This window comes from Zosterops lateralis (assembly GCF_965231275.1).
Source record: "Zosterops lateralis genome assembly, chromosome: 1".
In the NCBI taxonomy this organism is placed as follows: Eukaryota; Metazoa; Chordata; class Aves; order Passeriformes; family Zosteropidae; genus Zosterops; species Zosterops lateralis.
This window is the reverse complement of record NC_139762.1, coordinates 113333307-113354357: the sequence shown is the minus strand read 5'-3', so window position 1 is coordinate 113354357 and position 21051 is coordinate 113333307. Positions and strand designations below refer to the sequence as shown.

The window sequence follows — 21051 nt, the reverse complement described above, 5'->3', positions numbered from 1 at the left end:
TACTGAGTTTGCTGTGTTGGGTATGTCACGAAATGTCAGGTTGCATTCATATCTTTTATTCTAAATGTCCTATATGACCAAGACCAATTTGAATGAACATAATTGTATTTCAAACACGAAAGTCTTGGAATACTGTATTAAATATAGGGTTCTCTTTACTTAGGCTATATCAGCTCTGCTCAATGCAGTGCTGTGCAATGACAGCCTTGACACTCATCACTTTAAACTTTAGGGACTCTGAAAGCAAATTAGCTCTTCTGAAAAAGAACTGTTTAAGAAAGGATTTATATCTCTGCAAAGGTGTGATCAGCTACACAGATGCAGCAGCTTGTTTAGAATCCACTGAAGCTTTACCAGCACAGGAAGAACTTTGATCTGTTGAAGAAAATCCAGAGGGGGCCAGCAATCTGATCAGAGGGATGAAGAACTCTGCTAGGAGGAAAGACTGAGAGAATCAGGTTTATTCAGCCTGGAAAAGAGAAAGCTTTGGGGTGGCCTTCTAGTAACTGAAGGGAGCCTACAGGAAAGATGGAGAGAGACGATGTACAAGAGTGTGTAGTCACAGGAAAAGGAACAATGCCTTCAAACTGAAAGAGAATAGATTAGATATTAGGGAAAAATTCTTCATTGTGAGGGTGGTGGGCACAGGAATATGTTGACCAGAGAAGTTGTGGATGCCTCATCTCTGGAAGGGCTCAAGACCAGGCTGGATGGAGCTCTGAGCGACCTGGTCTAAGTGGAAAGTGTCCCCCAAACCCTTCATTCAGTGGAAACTAAATGCCAACAGCATGGAGTTAAGGGAAATGGTATCATTGGTGGGTACTCTTATAAGTTAAATTTGATCAATTCCAGAATTGTCATAGCTGGAACATACTAAACAAAGTATAAGTGAAAACTAACAACTGTGAGAAAAAGAAGTAACTGGCAGAAATACTATCAACATTTACTATTTACTATCAGCAAAGCACTGTGAGCTTCCTCAAATGTTGCTGTAATCTGCTTTTCCCACAGCTGAAATTAGCTGATGATTGAATTCCTTGTTGGATTTTTTGCTTGTGTGTGCACCTTTTGCTTTATCTATTAAACTTTATCTCAACCCATGAGCCTTCTCTCTCTTATTCTCTCCAGTTCCGCTGGTGAGGAAGTAAACAAGCAGCTGAGTGGGGCTTAGTTCTGACTGGGGCTAATCTATGACACAAGGTGAGAAAATTGTATTAACTATTCCCCATAACTCTTACAGTGGATCAACATTGTGATTAGATTAATGATATTTGATATCATTAGTGCTATAAAAGTCAAGGTACTTGTTTAATGGTGATACACTGAACAAACATCTTCTTTTCCTCTGCATCCTTAAAATTAAGAGCTATATGCCTGATGTATTTCAGAAACTACAGCCGTGATGATTAGAGGAAATGAAGAAAATATTTATGTTGGAGAAAAAGCTGAGAAAATGTCTCATTTTGTTGATAGATACAACGAGGAAAAAGACTTTTCTAAGCAAATTACAGTGATGGCTTTGGGACACATGTATATAAACTAACCATGAGTAGGCTGAGGATGGAAACTAGAAAATATTCAAGACAGACATCAAAAGCAGGACTCAAGCTCTAGAATATCTACCTGGTGCAAGCTTTAATGACTACAGAGAAAAATATTTAAAATGAGATTTGTAATTAAATGGAATTACTTACCTAATTGTGTAGTTTTCCTCTAGCAAGCGGCTGAACTAGATAAACTGGGAGTTCCTGGGACTATGATCTATATATTATGTTGGCAGTTTCTTTTTAAATTATGGCAAGACAAAAACTGAATTCTTTCCAGATGTATGGCATACTCTCTATAAATCCCAGAATGCTTGCTGAATGCTTTTCTATCCATATAAAGAAGCTCGAACACCTCATGGTGTTTTTGCCTCTGTCAATCAGTATTTGCTCTAGCATTGTGAGTTTCTCTCTTCAGCCTTCTCCAACCTTAACTATGAAAACAATTTTATCTGTGCATCTCAGACACCTGATATTCTCTAACTTTGGTTCAAGTTGCACCAGGGAGGGTTTAGATTGGATTTCAGATTGGATGACAGGAAAAATTGCTTCACTGAAAGGATTGTCAAGCATTGGAGGCTGTCCAGGGAAGCAGTTCAGTCACCAACCCCAAAGGTATCTAAAAGAAGTGTAGATAGGGCACCTGGGGTCATGGTTTAATGGTGGACTTTGCAATTCTGGGTTAATGGTTGGACTCTGAGATCTTTTCTAACCTAAATGATTCCACAATTCTCTGATCTTCCCTGTACCCCTAATGAGTATATAAACCCTATGACAGTATGGTACATCTCACTGTCAACCTTTTGTCCTGCTCTGAGGTGACCATTTTATTCCTTCTCTTTCAGTTAACACACAGAAATCAAAACCAAATCTTTCAGTTAATATTCATTTCACCACTTGCTGTGGTGTCTGCTAATTGTAACCTGAGGGAGTACCTCACATCTCATGTTTCAAGTGCTTAGTTTGCTCAGCAACTCTCAGTAACTCAGTAATAAGGGTCTGATTAAAGTTTTCTGAACCTTGATCTGGAAACACTGAGGTGTTGTGAATGTAGCACAGAGTTCTGTGAATCCAGCAGAAAGGTTGTGAGTCATGGAGACAGATACAGTTGTTAATTTGCCTACAATTTAGACATGATTTACAGCACAGAATGCTACATGACATTCAGATGGATTCTAGTAATTTTGAGTTGCATTTTTCAAACACAGGTTTCACTTCTGTATTGACATGTAAAGGGATGAAAAAAATACCATTGGAGACTTTTTACTTGGAGCAGTTCTAAAACATGTGAAGAGGGACACCAAAAGAAGTGGAAATGGACAGAACAACATCAGAAACAGGGGCAGCATAGGAAATAAGATACAGCTATTTGGTGTGAAAGATATTAGACAATACATCTTGCTTTAGGGTTATAATATTAGTTTATTACATAGAATACACTGCTTCGAACAATAGAAATACGACATTTATTTAGGGGGAAATAGATCAGCCACTGGACTTCTAAAAAAACTGAGGAGTGTTTCTAGGTTTCCTACCTGTGCTACAAACCCCTTCTGCTTCCCATCCAACTTCTACTTCCCTTCCACGTGCCTTCTGTCCCACAGAGACACAGTCAAAGCTTCTGGGCCAAGAGGAATTTGCGTCAGCCTTTTATTATGTCCCCAATCTGGATAATCATAGGATCATGACCCAGGGCTTACCACAGCATGTACCATGCTAGTTATCCAAGACACAGTCTTCAAGAGTACAGAATGGTCAAATTCTCATTCTCTACCTGAAAAAATGGTACCATCTCTTTTCAGGTATATCTCTGACTTCATTGACATTGAAGAGAGGTACTGTGCAGTATTAGGAATTAAAATCTAACAAAAAAACTGAAATACTCTCCGTAATCACAATATACACTAAATATTTTCCAATTTCATGTGTTATATCATTTACTGAAAATTGTAAACCATATTTAAGTGCTTGCTACATACATACAGTATTTAAAAAATGCTGTAAACAGGTATGAAAAATACCTCTAACAGGAGATTGAAAGATCCTGAAACATATTGCATATGCCTTGGATTCTCAAAATACAACGTATTTACAAAAAAACCCAAAAACCCCCAAAACAAATAAACAAAAACAAACCCACAAAAAAACCACATCAAAACAAAACCACAAATACAATCTTTAACGTACAGACAGAGGTTAAGTTAGAACACAGAACTAAAACTTTTAGTGTATGTAGAACAATTTTAAGAGTAAGTGGTGCCTCAGAAGGAAATATGGCAAGAGAAATCAGGAAGACCATTGACAAACAGTCCCCATTCTCAGCTCCTAAATATGCCCCTTTTCTAGTGTTCTCTGAGTTAAAGAGACCAGCTTTATTTGGTATCTGGATGATCCTGCATGGAAAAATCTCTTTACTCACATATGTGTTCTATAGCTGGCCTTTAAAATCTCAAACAGCAATTTTATGATGTACATCTATATAAAATTAATATAACTTCTGTTTCCTACTTGTTATTGTATTACAGCATTTGAATAGTATTTCCTACTTTTCATTTCAAATTAAACATTTCAGTTGATTTTCTTCTGGGAAAAGCATTTCTACTGAAAGCCAGCTTTCAAGCTCCTTCTCAAATGTCATGGAATATAAAAATCTTATTTTAAAGATTGGGCAGGTATTTCAAATTTCAGTTCTCTGTTGAAACAAGCAGCTGTCATTTCTCTAAAATTAGATGACTGGTATGCAACTACCTTTTAACAGATAATATTTCAGAGAAAAACTGTTTCCTAGTCAAGAAATCATTGCCTTAGTATAACAACTTTTCTTCATATGGCGGCTCCCATAAAAATTTAATTAATATTTGTATTTCAGCACTGATACACAATTGTGACTTATTTTTATCTAGTTATTCACAATGGGAGGTTTATTGGTTGCATCATTCAGCAGTTTATTATGTGATTTTTTTTTTTCTGAAGATGTTCTCAGTAATCTAATGTGATGGAAATTCCAAGATCTTTATTGCAAGTCCTTCTCATCTTTACTGTTTTCACTGTTCATTGTAGAAGAGCAAACTACTTCTTCTTTGTCTTCTTCTGTAGGAAAGGCATTTTTGTTTTTCAGATTTTCAGAGGCTTTATGTTCAATGTTATTTAAGGAAGTGCCACACTTCAGAAATGTTTCAGAATGACAAGTTTCTGCTGGATCTGCCAACATAGGAGAAAATTTTTCTCCAACAATATAAATTAAATCCATTCTTAAGGTTTGACATATTTTTGTCTTTCCATTGGGTCGCTCAGTATTTGTGCCTGTAACAAGATCACTGGATGTGTGTTTGGATACACTGTTTTGACAATTTCTGGCTTTCATGGGGTTTACATTCATATTCTCTGTAATATGTAACTCCCCTAAAATACTTGTGTCTTTCAAAGTTGAGGACGCAATTATTCCAAAGTTACTAATGAAATCTAAGGTGTTATCAGCATAAAACCTATTAAATATATTACTGACAATCTTATTGATAGAGTTGTTCTTCAAAGTCGCATGATTATTTTTGTCTGTCAGGTCTTGACCTGACCATTCTAAATGTTTGCCCTTTTTAGCCCACAAATATGGACCCAGCTGGTTCTCAATATCAGATGCCTTTTGGTAGGCATATCCTCTTTGTTCCTCATTGATTGGTATCACTGTTACCATCAGTATTGGACAATGTTGGCCACATATTGCATGGAGTCTATCCAGAGAATCTTCTTCATGAACAGCACTTCTATCAACATTGCTAACATTAGTTGGCTGAGACTGTATGGGTACAGCATTTGAAGGCTTTTCCAATGGATGCACCTTGTTATCAGGCAATCTAAATTCTACAGATGAAAAGGCTGGAAAATTGGTGTCAGCCTGTGTGGAAGTAGAACCTACCACAGTTGCTGGATTGGTCTTGTCTTTGTTTGGTGCAGGAAGGATCTTACCATTGCGACTCGGTTTGCCTTTTGTATTTGACTCATCCTGAAAGGGGTCTGAATCACTATTATGAGGCATATTGAAATAGCTGCAAAAATTTTCAGGGGGTTTTACCATGTCTTCAAGTTCTGAAGAAGGGATCTCATCAAGTGCAGGATAGTGATCCAGATTGCCAAAGTGAGAGTATGGAGCTTCATCACTTTCAATTGATGTTGTATCCAAATTACCATACATCCCAGTCCGTTCAGGTGGTGACCTTCTTATCAAATGATTTTCTTTCAGAAGCCATTTGCCTTTATCTATCAATATTCCTTCATCTTCACTAGCCTGAATGCTAGGTTGACAAGGTTGATTTATTGATTCCCCTAAACAGTCATTAGTACCACTTGTCCCTTCTCTATTAAGAGCAGATTGTGGTGTTGGTAAAGGAGTATTTTCTCTTCTCATTATACTGTCATCTTTGTTTACTTTTACTGGATATTCTTGTGATGGTAGTGAAGAATGCAAAAATTTCTCTGCAGAACAAGACATAGATTCTTGAGAAAAATAAATTATTTTTTCCCCCACTGCAGAGTGGAATCCTTCAGTATCTGTATGAAATACTTTCGACATACAAGGAAATCCTTTGTGAAAGTCAGGCTTAAATGAAGCTTCTGTCTTGCCATAGAGTCTTTCAATAGTTCTCTTTACGTAGCCAGTATTATAATGTTTTTCAAGTGCTTCCTCCCCACTTTCATTGGTCAAGTCACTGGATGCTCTAAAGTTATAATCACTCTCTTCAGTATCTGGTCTGTAATCTGACCAGTCTGAAGTAGCAGGACTTTTAAAGCATTTTTTTAATTGAGAGGTGTCAGAACACATTTTATTCTCCAGTTCTTCTGCTTGCAATTTCTGTTCTCCTTCAGTCACATCACATTCTGTATTTTGCTTTGATTCATAACGAAATGATAATGGAGAGACTGTTGATAACCTCTCAGAGGTTTCCTCAGATATTTCTGCATCTTCCTTGTCACCCTGTTCAGAAGAATCCTCATTATTATATTCTACAGAGGTTTCAGCATCTAGTGTAAGTTGATTTTTTGGGTTTTTGTCAATATCTGCTGACTTTGGATCAACATCCTCATCTTCACTTTTATCAGTAGTAACAGGTACAACACCTTTTTCACCTTCTAACTCAGTAGTATCCTGATCTAAAATACAATTGTTATCATTAGAAGTTACACTATGAACTGTGGAGTTAGGTTCTACTGAAGATTCTGACTCTTCATTAATGAATGATGTATCTTGAGTTTTTTCATATAGGCTATCAGGCATTTCTTCATTTTCTTCTGATGCCTCTAGAGCTGATGGAAGGCTATAGGTATTTGAATTAGTGTTGGCATATTGACCATCTGGTTGTGTTTTGGGAGCAGTCATGTCTAAAGTCTCTGTTTCTTTACAAAGATCCCTCTCTATATCAAAACAGCTTTCTGATCCCCCAGTTAATTTTAGAGCTTCTTCAGAATTGACACTGTCTATTGAAATACAAGACTCAACCGATTCTTGTTGTTCATGCAAATGTATATCGTTAGGAATTTCAGATATGGGCATATTCTCATGTGCGGAGTCCTGGTTTTCAAGTTCCTTCCTAAATTGTAATAGGTTATTTTCTGTTGATTGTTGGAGATGTGAGAAGACAGCCTTCAGCTCATCAGCTTGTTCTATAGCTGCAGTTTGTTTCAGACATTTTAACTGTGTAAATATTTCAGAACAGCTACAGGCATTTTTTTGCGTATCATCTGCAATTGTCCCAATCAAACTCTCTCTCAGATTCAGTAAAAGTAGCCAAGCTAGGAGGGCGTTGGAGGAAGAACCAAAAGCTGCAGGAGAAAGATCTGATAAGCTGCAAGATTTTCCAATGCATCCACTATGTCCTTTCTGGAGACCAAGCAAAGTTGATTGTAGTTCATGGAGCAACACACTAGACATGCAATTATTCTGAACTTCAATTCCAATTTTCTCAGTAACAATTGTGCAATCAGCTTGAACAGCAACTTCAGATCTTTTTCTTTGACATGGGTTTGTAACTTCAATGTCAACTTCTCTCGTCTTTTTATCATTGTCGTGTGCTTCATGAAACAAATGTAGCTTACTATCCTGATGAAATTCCGACTTCAGTGAATACTTGCCTTCTTCTACTATGGATGTATTAGAATGAATAGAGCCAGTTTGTCTTTCATCTGAATCTTTGGCTGAGTCTTCTGAAATTCTCAATTTGCCAATAGGTTTTAATGGCTTTTTTGTTAGAGTATCTTCAAGTAGATGTTTTCTTCCAGTCACATGCACATTATTTGTGATAAATCTAGCTTCTTTTTCTATAGAAGCATCAGTATTTTCTTTAGTAAAAGAACAGGCATTGCTATTCTCTACAGACATTTCTTTTTTCTTTATAGGGGGTAAGACAGAATTTGATAACGAATTTTTCAGCCAAGTTTGGACATAGTTTTCACGAGAATGTTCAACAACCTTCTCTTGAAAACCCTCCTGTTTTAGAGACGCTAGTGTAATGGCACTCTCTGACGTATTTATCTTATTTGCCCCTTTACCTAGATTTTTCTTCATCACCTTTTGCTTTTTCTCTTTCTTTGATAGCAAATGTTCCAAATTCTTCTTTTCCTTTTCTTTTTCAAAGCTAAGGTCTTTTGGCACGTCTGAAAATGGCTTTGGAGTCACTGATGAGTTAGATGTCTGTTTGAAAGAACTGGTTATAAGATGTGCACCTTCTTTCTCAGTACTAAGTGTATCCTGACTGAGCTCGGATTCATTGTTTGAATCAGCTGTCATTAGACCATCTTCACTCTTTGCAGATGAAATAATACTACTTTTTTTTCCTGATTTCAATTTTACCTTGGCTAATTTCTTGTTATTACTTCTTTTTTTCTTATTAGATGATGATGATCCATTTTGTGCCACTGAATCCTGGCAATAGAGCTCATCTTCAGGATACACATTTTTGTCTGAATTGGCAGACCCATCACTGTTTTTTGCAAAATATTCAGATCCATTTTTCTGAGGCATTTCAGAATATTTATCCATAGCCTCTGTTGTGGAATCCTGTGTGATAAGCAATCCTTCACTTGTAATTACCCCTGAGGTTTCTTGATGCTTTTGATTTTCATATGCACTTTGCTCTTGCAAGCTAGGTGATTTTCTTTTCTTCTTCTTTTTGGTAAGCGATGATGCAGATTGGCTGTTCTCAATGAGGGTTATCACAGATTCAGTTGTGGAACAGATTTGATTCTCATTTTCAGTAACAGTAGGAAAGAATCCAGTTGTCGGATTTACATCCTCAGTAGAACTCTTACTACATGGAGGTGCCATCTTCATCTGGCTATGTCCAGCACAGGCTGAATGGACTGAATCTTGAGAAATACCTATTAAATCAGCAGGTCGGCATTTTAATTCTTCTTTTGATTGACATAATTCTGAATACGTAATGAAAGAACTCACTGATCTTTTTATTTGTTTAATATCACATGACCTATGGATGTGATCTGCTGTACCTGGTCTAGCTGTCTGGTAAGCTTTTGATGATGGCATGAAACCACTGATGTTATCTTTGGAGGTTGATACAAAACTACTGTATGCACCTCGTCCCACAACTGATTTCTCCAATATATTCTGTACCAATTCATCCTCATCAGGCACTTCTAATGTTTTTCTATTTGTGGTTTCTATTAACTCACTACTTTTTTGGCTTACTTTAAAATGCATTTCTTCTTTTATATTTTCTGAAGAAAGCTTTAATAAACCATTGTCACTCATCTCATTAAACTTTGGATTACTGACACTTGATTTTTTTCTGCTTGAATGAGCTACCATGCAATACTCAGATGTTTTTCCTCCATTCTCTATTTCCTCACTGTAGGAAAACTGTCCTATTGTCTTCTCTTGAACCTCTTTCTCAGATACTAAGGTGACACTTTCAACTACTGCTTTCTTTTGTCTAACACACCTTGGCCCAGGGGTGGGAGGTCTATAAAAGTGAGGCTTGATATTTTCCTCGGGTACATTGCCTACATCTAAATCTGAAGAATTGTTCTTCTCAGAGACATTAAAATCAGCAGTTTTCAAATCAGATTCTGATTCTTTGTCTGGCATTTCCTCATTGGATTGCTGTAAGGAGTCTTCCTCTTCTTTATTGTAGCTCTTAAAAAATGTAGCATCTTTTGGCTTTATACAGTCTGATGTATTTACATTGGATGAACAGTCTTCCACATCCATTGCAGAAGAATTGCAGATGGAGATATTTTTGTCGCCAGAAAGGCCAGCACGACTTACAGTAGTTGTCCACTTAATGGTTTCTTCCTCTTTAATTTTGAATCGCACTTTCATTTCCACTGTGATACTGCCATCTTGATTAACATGAACAGATTTCTCAATGTCATCTTGATACCGTGCCACAGGTAAGTCTTCACCAGTAACTGACTGATTTCCTTCTACCCCATTATGGCTGTCAAGAACATAGGAAGACTCTGAGTTGTTATCATTTGAGTTGTTATCATTGCTGGATCCTTTATCAGAAGAAACTGAAAAAATCTGAGATCTTGAACTAGAGTCCATTTCAGCTCCCACTACCAATAATTACATTGAAAGAACACAGATTCATTTGGTCGATAGAAAGCAGAGCAGACAAATACCATGGGTAAGGATCCAGATGATGAGACAGTGGACAGGCAAAAAAGGAAGAGAAAAGAAGAAAGGAGAAAAATTAGTATTAAAGATGCTAATGAAGTGTGTTATTTTACATACTTTGATTTTTTATTTATTTTGCATTAGAAAGTATAGAAAAAAAAACCTATGGGTGATCTTGCTATATATCTATGAAGTTTTCAGAGAAAGAAATATAAGAAAGGCTTAATAAAGAATTGAGCATTTTAATACTTGTTCACTTAATTTTATTTTACAATAACTTCTTTCTAATGCCAGAAGTATAGTCTTATTTAAAGCTCCAAAGCCTAAAAAAGTACTAGATGATCTCATTTTATACTTAGTTGAGAGCTGAGATTGCCTTGAGCTTTTCAAGGGATTCATAGGCACTCACTTGTTTGAGCTTCAAGCTACCAGCTTTACTTCTTCTTCATGCTTTAGTGATCATTAATATATCATTTCCTATTAGTTCTTAAAGTTAAGACTAAAACATGTCAGTAAAGGTGAATATATATGTTCTTGGGCTTAATCTAACAATATACAGTACATGGGTAACTACTTTTTGTGATGTCACTGACACGTGAGGAAAGGGTTCATATCCAATCCTCTGGACTGACCTTCTATAAAGAAGTAAATATTGAAGTTCTTGAACTCCTTGTAAAATCTGAACTTAAACGATGACATCCTGAAACACATTTATGTATCCGTACTATAGACAATGGTGCAAAACTCGGCAAAGCCAATGAGAATACTTCTAGACTTCAGTGATTTCTGAACATGGTCCAAATTTTGTTAGCATACACAGTATATATTCCCACTCTGCAATAACTTGCGTTTTTTTAAAAAAATTACCTCATCTCTCTCTCATAGTTGCGTTTGATGAGTTGAGAGCTAAAAGAACATAAGAATAAAGTTTTGCTGTCTTCCAAGGTCATCTGCATGTGCAAGGGAAACAGTGCGGGTATGCCACACAAAGGTATGAACAACTGCCACTGATATCTATGATCAACCATTTTATAGATAGGTTTCACTTACAAAAAGTATTTTAACATGTATTAACTTATCTACTTTCTTGAATTTAATTAGGTTTGGTTTTTCAAGACTCACATCAAGACTTTTATAATAATATATTACCTTTACAGAAACATGTCTATAATTTCAGACAAATGGCCTTGCAAGTTCCTCAAGCATGTTTTTCCATGAGCTGAATAAGAAACAAAAGTTTGTACTAAGTCTTCTAAGACAGAACTTGTGCTCCCCAAAGTAAAATCTGACTTTCTCTGTCTCAGGAAATGGATTTAGAGCAAAGATGCTGAAAATTCATTTTCCATGCTTTCATATCATTAATATCTCCTACACCTGATATTTTTTAAATTCTCAGGTTAAAGACAAAAAGAGGGTTGTGTTTTCCTCCCTTCTTCTGTGATCACTGTTAACAAAAATTAGAAGCAGGAGATAATCAGATTCAGCAACTCAGGTTTTCTACAATTGCAAGGCTCAATCTCTGTCTCAAAAAAAAAAAAAAAAAAATCTGGGTAGGATTTTTGTTTCTGAAGAACTTTCATTCTCATAATGTTCTTATTTAGTGTTGCTTGACTCATTATGTTATGCTCTGCAAACAGCTCTTAAGCAGTGCAAGTCAAATCACATGAAGGCTGAAAAACCTTTACATTAATAGTTTGGTGGGGAGATAAAGTGCAAGGAATGTGAATGGAACTCCCTCAAGCAAATGAAAATCAAATGTCTTATATATTAATATGCTCCACAACACTGCCAGGGTTACTGTGGAAAGTCCCAGTACAGTAACAATTACAGCATTCCCTGGGTTCTCCAGTATAGCACAAAGCTGTAGCAAGAGTAGAGAGTACCTCTGAATTAAGGAAGTTCCTGCAGACGGTACCTCAGCCCTACAGGATGCTCTGATGTCAGGAATTCCCATAGGACCTAAAGCTCTGGTACTGCAGCATTTAATTTCCCTTGACCTCAGGCTATTCATCTTGTCTGGCTTCTCTCCAAGAGCTCGTCATGTTCCTGATCATCCACTGGCCACTTCCCACTCTTCTTGACCTTATCAATAGAGCAACTCCACGAGTAATCAAAGAGTAAGTAGATATTTGTGTATCCTTTCCCAAACTTATTGAAAATATATATACCCATAACAGCCATGATGATATAGGAATGGACAATAGCAGCTTCAAAAACATGATGAATTTGCAAGTGAACAGATGTTATACTACTTTTCCTACTTATGTGGATCATGCAACAAGAGAAGAGTAAGTCATGACAAGGCAAACCTCTACTTGTTAAGTTCTGAAAACTGAACAAAAGTTTTGCCCAAGCAGTTCAATGAGACCCTGATGTAGCATGAGGTTTTACTTTTACCACTCTCATTATTAATTCTGACACAAAAAAACCCCTTAATAACGATGGCAATCAAGTGAATTAAAATTAAATATACTCATAGACTTTCATGCATGTTCGAAGTCTGTCAGAAAAAAATATGCATACTAGCTAAGTACTTAGTCAAAACTTGCATTTTAAAAAGAAAATTAACACTTTGATCTTTCATAAGCTTATAGAGGAGTCACAGCAGATATAAGCAGTTTCAGCTGGCCTTTCTGAATATCCTTGATCCTAGTAAGATTGTCACTGTTTATGTCTTATGCTGAGAGAGATAAACAAATTAATAAAATACAAATGAATTCAAAGAACTTACTCTTTTCACTTTCTGACTTGGCATTTGCTTTTGGGTACACACGATTTCCAATTCCAAGCAATTTAGCAGGCCGCAAATACCCAAGAGATTCATAATTGCTTGGTTTAAAAGGCTCTCTCCCTGCTGCAACTACAGCTCCAGAGCACAATATCAGGGCCTGAAGATTAGGAACCTGGGAAAAAAAAGTAACATTAAATTCTGTGCCTTCATAACCACCAAAAAATAATGTAAGAGATTTATCCCTTTCAAGCTTTAATATCTTCACTTCTAAGTCTCTACATTCATTTGCAGCAGACTATTAAATATGTATCACAGCACAGAATTAATTTTTCAATTCCTATAAGGCAATTCCTACTTCAGTGAGGATATATCTTGTTATATAAATATATTGGATAATTACTTCAAGAAGCAACTTGGATCCATATCAAAATTTTCTTAAAATCTAAGTGTTTACACACGTAATTTTGTTTCATCATTGCACAGTGACTGTTCATAATCATGAAATACGAATATGCATTTGGATGTAGTATATTTATGAAGACATACTTGGAGGAAAAATTCAGAATACAGCACAAGAAGTTGACTAATACTTCCACAAAGGAATAGGACACCAACAGAGAGCATTATACTTTGGAAAGGACTTCTGGAGGTCATGTAGTCTAACCCTCTACGCAAAGCAGATCTGACTGGATCAAGTTGCTCAGAGTCTTGTCTGACAGTTTTGAATGTATGTTCCAAAATATATTGCAAATTTATGCTTACAAACTGTACTTCACTAACTCGTAGGTAATATGGATAGTTTCCCAACCTAATACACAGTTTCAACAAGTGAAGGGTAAACAGGAGATTTGTTTTGAACTCTTCAAGTTCTGCACAGAGTTCTCTTTCTAGATACCTGCTAAGTGTAACTGTAAGTTACAAGTTCTTCTGTGGTTAAACAGACAGAAAAACACTGGGATAAAATTATACAAACAACATGCAAGACTAAAATCTGAATTACTAGTGCTGCACCATCTGAGTTTAGAGGTACAGAACCTGGCCCATGGTTTAAAAACTATTATAGGCAATTAGGTGTCAGAGTTCCAAGTCATTAATGGCAAGCCACTCTGCATTTGTGCAATGATAAAAATACATGTGGGCATTAGATGCTACTTATCATGTTCTAAAACATAAAAAAAAATCCCAGATAAACAGCATTAAGAGTAAAAGAAGGATTTGTATAAATGGATAAAAGTATAGGATTGGGAGCATTCCTGAAAGAGGCCTGAGTAAGAGAAAGAAATGTTTTTTCTTTTTGCTTAAAATGAAATTGCATGTGTCCTCACTAGCTACTCTCTGTTCCCAAGATTCCAGTATATTTCCTCCAAGCTGGTAGCCCTTCTGAAGGGGGAAAAAAGAATAGAAAGTAAACAAATTAAATTTAGCACATCTGATAATGCATCATAACCATGTTTCAAGCTTATCGTGGATACAATTTTTTTAAAATTTAAAATAATCTAGAAGAAATAATTTTAAAAATCAGTACTCATTGATAGTCTCACCTTTCTGCCATCAGTTGTATAGAGTTTTGCAACTGGATACTGCATTAACTCACTCATATAGTCCAGTAAGGCCTCAAATGTTTGTGTATTTTTCTTTCCCAGAACTATGGTGCGCCTAAGTCTTACATCCCCATTTTTGAAAACAAGCATCTTTTTGGGTGTTGTTATCCTGCTTTCTCGATGGCCAAACCCGTCTTCACTCTGCCTTGCCAATTGCACAGCTCGACGGCGAGCGCTGACAGGCCTGCTGATCTGCCAGGGCAGTGGCTTTCTGCTGGCCTGTTCCAGGTTGATGGGCTTCATTCTCCTCTGGTGGGAGCAAATATAGGATTTTCCATCTTCCAGATCCTCCAGATTGGTGATGCTGTGTCTCCCTCTTGGTGTACTAATATTCCTTACTCCAAAAGGTAGCGGGACACGTTTGGATAAACTATCCAGCAAGGCATCAAAAGTCTTGTAAGACCTGCTGTTAACTACCATTTTGATTCCATTAAACTGGGGATCTCCACTTTTATAGAAACAAATCCGTTTTGCCACAATGGGTTCAGTAACATTGAAATGACGTGTGGATAAACTCTGCTCGCTCTCGGACGAGTTTGGATGATTCACCGAGTAACTGCTTGAAGGTGTTTCACTCATTTTGACAGCAATCTGGAAGAAAGAGGAGGTGGATGTAAAACTAAAAAAAAAATATATTATCTACACTTTGAAAGGTGCAGAAAGAGGATTTATAAGAAACCAATGGCAGCATGTTGTGCCAAAAATCATTGGGTTTAAATGGATTCAAGCTGTTATCACTAAATTCCACAAAGACTCCAATACTGTCAGATTAAGTTAGCATAGCTCTACTTGCAAGTATTCCCAAAACTCTCCAATGTAATTTCAAATCTCTTATCATTTTGGTACAAGAGACCTTTTCTTAGAAGGAGGTAGTTTGTCAGTCCATCCTTTCTTGAGCATGAGGCTAATGACATTTCACATTTAAGATATTTAAGAAAAGTCCTTACTAGGAAAGAGCAATTTGTGCTTTGGTACGAGCCTTTTTTAGTCCAAAATAGCTAAACTGAAAGACAATGTGATTCAGTCTGATCTTTTATATACTAGTTTTATACTAAGACAAAACCATGGAAGTCAGAGAAAAGTCTCCTGATTTATAGCACTGTAATCTATACCATAATAAATACCAAAACATGCTAGAGTGAAGTTTTATCATAAATTGATGTATTATGTGCTTTTCTAATACAATTTTCATATCTTACAATACATATCTATGACAACAGTCACATTTATACTGAGAGAAAAAAACCTACTGACAAAATAAGGCATTTTTAATAAAAGGAATGTCTTTAAGTCCCTCAAAAAGACACAAAAAACCCCAGGTATTCTTCAGGAGTAGTAGCTTTGAAATTAAAACATTTAAATATGGTCTTATAAACAACAAATTATTTCTGACAATCATATTGATAGTCTTCAGGCTTGTAAATAGAGCACCAGTCTTTCCATTTTAATCCAATCTAAATATAGGTACTGTAATGACAACCCTTTAAGTGACCCTAAAATAACTTTATCTTAATGATTGACTTGCTTTCACTGGAACACAATATAAAAACTTTTGACTAATTAGCCTCAGGAAATGGTTTTAGGAGACTTTTACTGAAAAGCTACATAGCGTCAGGGAAACTTATCATCAAAATAATACGAATTAAATTATTTGATTATGTAATCATAATATGGCTGCCATATTGAGTAATGGAACAATCTCTGGCTACTATATATTTTTCTTAATGAAGCTATGGAAAACATTATTCTGATTATTTTAATACTGCATATATCAGTTCTGAAATTGATAAGAAAATGTTATGTTTCAAGACAGTGAAGGTTCAAATAAAGTCAGATTTGATACGATTTTATCTTAATGTGTTCTTACAGCTTTTACAATAATGCCTCAGCTGAAATGCAATAATGCACTGCTTCAGCTCAGGTGTTTTGCCTTCACTAGGAGTTAATTATTTTGAACACTGATCAAGACAGGAAGAAATGTCTCTCTATGAGACATCATTTATGCTGTAAAATATACTCCTCTAAGTACTAAAACTAAAAAATAGCCAAATGGGACTGCACAAGAATGCTGTACTCCAAGACTGATTTGCATAATCAGTTTCATTTTAAATAAATAAATAAAATTTAAAAACCTAAAAAGTGAAAAATAAAAAAAAATCATTTAATTAAGGAAAATGCAAGCAGAAATTTTCAAGGTTGGCTGCAGCAAGTTATACAACCCAGCTACCAAAATGTCATGCTTTTTGTGGGAAGGGAGGAGCTCCACTTCAACTTAAACCACTGAGAGCTACAGTTGTTCATCTTTTTTGACATATCTACTCATTAGCTGAGTAAATTTTCACTATACTTTTATACTGAGAGTTTGACAGGTGAGTTTAGACTGGGGACACAATTTAAACCAGACATTTTATGCTGCATGTGTCATCCTGCTTAGCTGGATATGCCTAGAGGAAATCTAGAAGGGCATTTCTGTTGCTGCAACACAAACTTTCCTACTCTCTTTGCAGAGCAAATGTTCTACTCGAGTGAAAGCAGAAATGACAAAAGTTCTTGAGTGAACTGCATGTCATGTTACTCCATTTCAGCTGGCCAAGACTGGAGTTTGAGAGTCCAGTCCAAGATCTCTGGGGGAAAATTGTTATTGTCAACAATGGCCAGAGAGCAAAATTAACAGATGTAGCTCCTCAGCTACTCTCTACTGTACTTCTGACACTTCGTGAAAATGGAGTGGAATATCTTCCAGCTGATTTGATTATTCACTTTTACAAGAGATAAAATAGGTGGATTTTCTCATGAGACCAGTGACATTAATCACTTTGGAATTAGCATTAGCATCTCAGAAGCTGTTCTAGATATTTGTGCTTGTGCAAAACATTCAGTTACACAAGCATCAACATTTAGAAGAGAAATAAAATGTATTTCACATTAAGATAATTACTAGACTTGGTCTTGATATGGTGGAAGTAGTGAAATCCAAGACAAAGAGGGAATATACATATCAAGAATGAAAAAAGACACTTTTCAGTATAAACACGAAATAATATGAATGCACAAAACTAAGAAAAATAAATTTTCCTTAGCAAAATGGATGATAGAGCTTTATTTGGCGCAACATGTTCCAACATTAATTTTAATAGAAAAATTGCTTCTGCATCTTTTAGATTCCTTATAGTTATATTTTATAAATAGAAAACATTTCAACAATGAACAATCAGCTTATTGTAGAAGTTACTTTTTCATACTACAGGCCACCACAAAATACCTTAATTTCATCATAAACATACTATCAATTTTCATACTTAAATGACATTATTCTAAAATTAATAAATAGCTTACATTAAATGAAATAGGATGCCAATTAAGATATTTTGCTGACTAAAACATTGAGAAATTTATTCTCTGAGAAAACCAAACAGAAATCAGAACTTAATCTTTTTCCTGCCTTCTATAAACAAAACTCCTCACGCAATGTTTATGCACAAAGTTAAATCCTATAAAGACACTAAGTAGAACACTTTGTTCTAAATACATAAGAATACCTTCAATACTACAGAGCTGGTAAGTATTGCATGTAATTTTATCATACTCACCCACAGTCCTATGAAAATAAAAGAGAGTATAGTTTGTTTTCGGAGATTTATAAATTATACGTGTGTTTGTCTATGCCGCGTGAAACACCATCCTTAGTCTTATTCCAAGTATCCTCAGCCAGGAAAAACGTCATAATCCACTTGCTTAATCTCAGTTAATGTGAATCACCAGACCAGGTTCACCACAGGCAGCCATTGTTCAGAGCAGAATGTCCACCATCTCATCCAGCAAGTCCTCTTATATGATGTTGTCATGATGTAAAATACTATTTACCTATTAATTATTTCATTTGTATAATTTTCTATTTATTTAGATTGCTCAAGAGAGTCACAAAACCACATAAAATGCAGCTTTGAGTGGGGAATGTAAGTTATCTAACCTACCTTTTTGTCAGAGTAGGTTTATCACCCAACCTAAATTCTTTAGTGATAAAAATTTTTAATATGTTAAAAATGGAGCTTCTACCATTCACCTTCTGAATTATTTATTAACTATCTCTAATTACTAGCTACCTCTAATTCTTCCTTTCATTCATTCACTTCCTAAAGTTGATTCTCTTTGTACTAAAGATTCTTCCATACTTTTCTCTACTCAGAAAATACAATGAATATAGTTCCACAGTTTCTCTAACAATAGTTAGTAAAACGTGACAGTCTGAAGGATCGTGTCATCCATGAGGCATTCTTTATTTCCATGTGTTGGAAAAAAGGCCACGGCTATTAATGTATGTGAATATAGTTCAGGAAGATATAGGAGGATTATGTTTAACTGTATTTTAGTTATGCTATGGAATGTGGATTTTTTTGTTTTTTCCAGTGGAAATATTATGTTCCCATGTGGTAACTGTTCCATCTAATTGCCACCAGATGTATAATCTGATTTGGAGCTTCTTTGCTTAATCGGGATTACACCAAGCTGTCAAAACTAGCTGTGTAGAACAGTAACAAAAACACTGCTCAGTAAATAGTACCACTACATGCTGTAATGAGTTTTTAACTAGTCTCCTTATCAGAGAACTCAATAGTTATAGGAGTTGCAAAATATCTCTTCAGTTCCACTTTCATAAGATGTATAGGTACAAAGACTAAATTATAATGCTGCATATTTTTTATATTTGGCTATAAACATTGCTTTTTAAAATGACATATTAATATAATAATTTAGGTCCTTAATCTATTTTAGCTAATTTACTTGTATTCTAGTCAGTATTCTGTTGTTTAGACTTGTTCAGAAGATGAACAAGTGCAAATTCTATTCTGATGTCCTAAAACTAAACTGCTTATAACAGGAATTTATATTGGCTTGGATTTCCCTACAGCATAGGATTTAAAACATTGTTGCTTCCCTCATTAACTTTCCAGTGCATGTAAAGAGACTTTCAATAAACAGCTAATCCATCAGTGGCCTCCATGTATCACTAGAACTGGGGATTCAAGAGATCATACTGCTGGGACCTGGTGAAAATGACAATCAAGTGTCACCATTTGACAGCGTAAATGCCTCTTATTTCTCTAAGACTTCAAAAGGCTTGCAAAGCTTCTGTCCAGACATATGTACCTTAAAAGCCCACTGCATTCATTCTTGCGCTACGAACATTTCATATATTCTGAAAAGATAGAAGAAATCTTCAACTTTATAGTGAAAATAACATCAACAGAATTACACTTTATTCAGGCTTAAAGCTAACAAGCCACAAAAAAAAAAAAAAAAAAAAAAAAAAAAAAAAAAAAAAAAAAATCACTGTTCTAAAGCAATCGATATTGACACAGAAACACCTTTCATCCATTCGTGTGGGCAGCTTGGCTGACATGCATGGAATTATTAAAATTTTACAATAAGAATTTATCCTTAATATCTGGAGAACAGTTGTTCTTTATACATAAACCTTTCACAAAGAAAAATTGGGGAATACAAAATTAGTCCAGAAAATTGAAGCAGGCAAAATCAACCCACACAAGAAAATTTACCACTGATCAAAATTGTAATGGCAAGTACGTTTACAATTTTTGTGAGTTGCTGTCATTCTCACTTTTAGATTTTTATCTACAAAACATCTTCAGTTCTATGTTATAATACTAAATATTACAGTTAACCTGTACTCAATATCCCTCTTGGTCCTATTTTTTAAGGGTTATTGACTGAGCAATAACTGAAATTATGACCATATCTCTGTGAGACTGTCACTAAGTTTCACTGAGAGGTCTTGTCTCTCACTGAAAAGAAAGCTCTCGTTTGGTTCTTTGTGAACATAGTGCCAGATAAGTACAAAGGATCTACTCTAATGACCTCAGGCATCAGTAGAAGTTTTCCTTTCTTTATTCCAAAGGTTGTCCTCTAGAAGGCAGTGGAAGAGCCATGGCCAGTTGAAGGTCCAGTGCCTGCAGTTACCTTGTAACACAATTCTATACACCAAAAGGCCCAAGGCAGGGACCCTAAGCAAACACACGACCTGCCGAGTTCAGCCTAACCCGGGCTGAGCCAAAGCTCAAGTGGAAGCTTTCAAAGTCAAAAGTTTCTAACTGACTCCAGAATCCTTTGCGTGAGACCAGAAAAACACAGCATCAAAATAAAATTGCAACAAATACCTTTATCGCTACGCTTCCTGATTTTGAGCAATTACTCCTCCTTTTCTATGCACATTGCTTCAGTAACTGAACTGATTAAGTGTTACAAGTTCCTAAACAGAACCTGTGCTTTTCATCTCCTTCTACAAGTCCTCAGTGTTTCTCAAGACCATTATCATATCCAGGAAACTGATGCTTGAGAAAGAAATATGTTAGCAATTACATTCGCATGTTTGCTGATATATTCCTTTTTCACTAGCAGATAATCAGCATCCGCGGTTGAGAAACATAAGCAGCCTTTTCTGCAGCATTGTCCTGAGTAGGAGCAGAGTCAGAGCCCTGTGTGCGACGAGGACTTCCCTGCCTGGCAATCCTGAGACCCTTGAATGAC

General features: G+C 35.8%; 1 protein-coding gene across 1 annotated transcript in view; it reads right to left on the bottom strand.

The window, feature by feature from the left end:
- Window positions 1-15084, bottom strand: part of RP1 (RP1 axonemal microtubule associated) — a gene marked incomplete at both ends in the record, with an annotated part of 171442 nt that extends 156358 nt beyond the window's left edge. Inside the window, 2 exons of the mRNA XM_083858160.1 lie at window positions 12905-13076; window positions 14446-15084. Of these exons, the coding sequence (XP_083714286.1) occupies window positions 12905-13076; window positions 14446-15084 (811 nt within the window). The remainder of the gene's footprint in view (window positions 1-12904; window positions 13077-14445) is intronic.
- Between the last annotated feature and the right edge of the window lie 5967 nt (window positions 15085-21051).